The sequence below is a fragment of the Plectropomus leopardus genome, unplaced genomic scaffold (assembly GCF_008729295.1).
Source record: "Plectropomus leopardus isolate mb unplaced genomic scaffold, YSFRI_Pleo_2.0 unplaced_scaffold29419, whole genome shotgun sequence".
Lineage (NCBI taxonomy): Eukaryota > Metazoa > Chordata > Actinopteri > Perciformes > Serranidae > Plectropomus > Plectropomus leopardus.
The window spans coordinates 1226-3884 of record NW_024632067.1 but is presented as its reverse complement, the minus strand read 5'-3'; the positions used below and the strand labels follow the sequence as shown (position 1 = coordinate 3884).

Here is a 2659-nt window from a genome sequence, read left to right as displayed (position 1 = left end):
CAATGTCCCTTGCCTCCCCCGTTATATAAAACATGATGTTTGGGTTTGAATATTTTTTGCTTTAAATACATGTTGAACCAGCAGATACAGAACACATGAATAATAATGTTGACAGAGTAACATTTAAGCAGAGATCTTAATAACTGAGCATATCCTATTGTCTAATGACAGTATTTGACTTTTTCTTCATTTGTGTGTGTTTCTTGGATGAGTCTTCCTTCCTCTTCCTGCTGCTGCGACTGATCTGCTGCAGCTGGTATGTTTTTCTAGCCTGGGCTCTCTCCTTCTCCAGGACCTCTGTGTCATCCAGGATCTCCAGGCCAGGGATCTGACTGATGACATACTGTCTGAGGAGGGAAAGGCAGTAAGGAAATCAAGAACAAGACATTACAAGGAAAGGATCAGAAAATTAGCTGGGATTAGTACTTTGTTTTTAAAGGAAAGTAAAATGTCCAAAATATACATTTAAAATTCTCAGAATTATGTATTTTAAACACCAAAAAAAGCATTTTTTGTTTAGCACTCTCTTGAAATCAACCAATTTTCTTTGACATGAAAGGGTTTTTCATATCCCAAAATGTTCTTGCACTGAACAACTACATAGAGACGCAATACTACAGGTAAAATGTCCAAAACTGTTGCACCATGGATTTTTGACATTTGAAATGAACATGTTCAGTTCAGGTGAAACTTCAGTGTCATTAATTAGAAAGCTAATGTAGGATCAGGTTGTGTCGAGTCATGGCCAGGATTTTAGAAACGCTGTGGTTCTTGATTTGCGTGAAAAGGCCCTGGATGCCCACCTGTAATCTTTGTACTGGGTCAGACTGCCTCCATTAAAATAGCTCGGTGCTGCCTCATTGTTCATCATACTGAGGATTCTGTAGCAGAGAGGAGTGCACAGAAGCACAAAGCAGAGAGGAATGTAAATCTGGGTTATAGAAACTGACTCCAGTTCCTCTGCATACACACACAACAAGCCCAGGCTCACTTTAAGTTGGGGAATTTTCGTCTGATTTCCTCCACAAACACGGGCAGGTTGTTGATCTTGTTCTTGTTGATGCACACTGTGGTGACACTCAGCATGTAGGGGAACTTGATGTGAGATGTGAAGTTGTTGCAGTCCAGGATCAGAGTGCTGAGCTTCTCCAGCTGACCCAGCAGAGCCAGGTTCCAAAAGGAGGGAATGAAGGACAACACGCCGCTCTCAGACTGCTCACATTTGATGGAAACACACAGCAGTTTACTGTATCACTGTGTATGTTTTCCAACTGATTTTATATTTACCTACAAATATTTATGTGAGATTAACCCTTTTACATTTAGAGTGACATTTTTTTTCTTGTGCTGCATTCAGAAGCCTTTTACAAGCATTTAAACATCCGAAACCCTCAGAACTTGTTTGATTTCATTTAAAAAAATCAAAAAAACAACAACAATATGGCAAGAAATGTCCTTCAAATTGAAGAAAAATAAATTAATAAATTAACTGTAAAAGGTGACAAGACAATGACCTGAAATTAAGCTTGGGGTGATAATTAAATAAATATTGCAAAAAATGGGGGAAAAAAATCCAGAAAATCTAAATCTTAGAATTATATATTAAAAATTATCTATCTGAATTATTTTAATTAAGTGCTTTCTTTCAGTCTCTCTTTTTTCTTTTAGAATTCTCTTTGGGTCTTTTGTTGTTTGTTTTTGGTTTGATTTTGTTTTATTTATTTATTTATTCATTATCTTCTTTATCACTTATTTTCAGGTAATTTTCTTATAACTTTTTACTTGATTTCTTGTCAATTTTTTTGGCAGTTCCTTCTTAAACTTTTAAAAGAAATTGAGTCAGTTTGCTCAAGTTTTAACAGGGGTAACAGATGCACATTTTTCAATGGTATGTGTCCAGCAAAGTGACTATTGGTGAGTTCATGGAAAGCAGCAAAAAACAAGCAAGGTAAGGCACAAAGGAGCACTGTGTTTTTGTTTGGTGTTCAAACTTCTGGTTATTTAGAGAAGGATACTCATCCAGCAGATTGTAGCTCAGGTCCAGCACCTCCAGTGTCTCTGTCTGTGTCAGAATGCTTTCATATGGGATCTCCGTCAGGCCCTGGTAAGCAAAAGACAGCCACTGATAGCCGGGGGTGTGGCTGTGTGGGCCTGAGGTCTGATGATCCATGACAAAAATCCTCCACTGTTCCTCTCAGCTGGTATTGATGGAGTCGGATAATTATGTCATGATCAAACCTTGAATAAATGACAAAATGAAAATAGTTAATAGATAAAAATGACTCAGAACAGAGTCTGATGAGTCCGAAAGTGATAATATTTGGGTTTTAAAACATTTTTGTCTGAACATTATCAATGACACATTTTCTTCCCGTTGCATACGGGCATGTTGGAGCTGGATTAAGACTCATGTCAAAAATATTCTTCCAGTTTATAGACATGTATAAGTTACCATAGAAACTAGAAACAGGACTGGGTTTCTACACGTGATGTCATGACATCATGTTACAATCTGGAGAAAACAACATTTACAGTATCTGAAATTATCTGTGGTGCACAGATTATCCCCAGCTAATTTCAGTGATCATCGATACTCTTCTGTAGTAAATTAACATTATATTCTGCAGACTCTGATTGCGAAGGCCAACCAGCAGATGGA

At 37.4% G+C, this 2659-nt stretch overlaps 1 protein-coding gene across 1 annotated transcript; it reads right to left on the bottom strand.

Moving 5' to 3' along the window:
• Positions 1 to 49: 49 nt before the first annotated feature.
• Positions 50 to 2233, bottom strand: LOC121938421 (leucine-rich repeat-containing protein 72-like). Its single transcript, XM_042481664.1, has 4 exons — positions 2016 to 2233; positions 992 to 1174; positions 804 to 881; positions 50 to 347 (listed from the first exon to the last, which is right to left on the bottom strand). The coding sequence occupies exons 1-4, from the start codon at positions 2168 to 2170 to the stop codon at positions 155 to 157; spliced, it is 609 nt and encodes a 202-aa protein (XP_042337598.1). The 5' UTR covers positions 2171 to 2233; the 3' UTR covers positions 50 to 154.
• Positions 2234 to 2659: the final 426 nt, after the last annotated feature.

Bases quoted from the DNA above. Each gene is read 5' to 3' on its own strand.
- LOC121938421 (XM_042481664.1), bottom strand. From the start codon at position 2,170: ATGGATCATCAGACCTCAGGCCCACACAGCCACACCCCCGGCTATCAG. The intron at 1,175-2,015 runs GTATCCTTCTCT...TCCCTCCTTTTG, and splicing joins AGCTACAATCTGCTGGATGA to GAACCTGGCTCTGCTGGGTC. The intron at 348-803 runs GTGGGCATCCAG...TTCCCTCCTCAG, and splicing joins ACCCAGTACAAAGATTACAG to ACAGTATGTCATCAGTCAGA.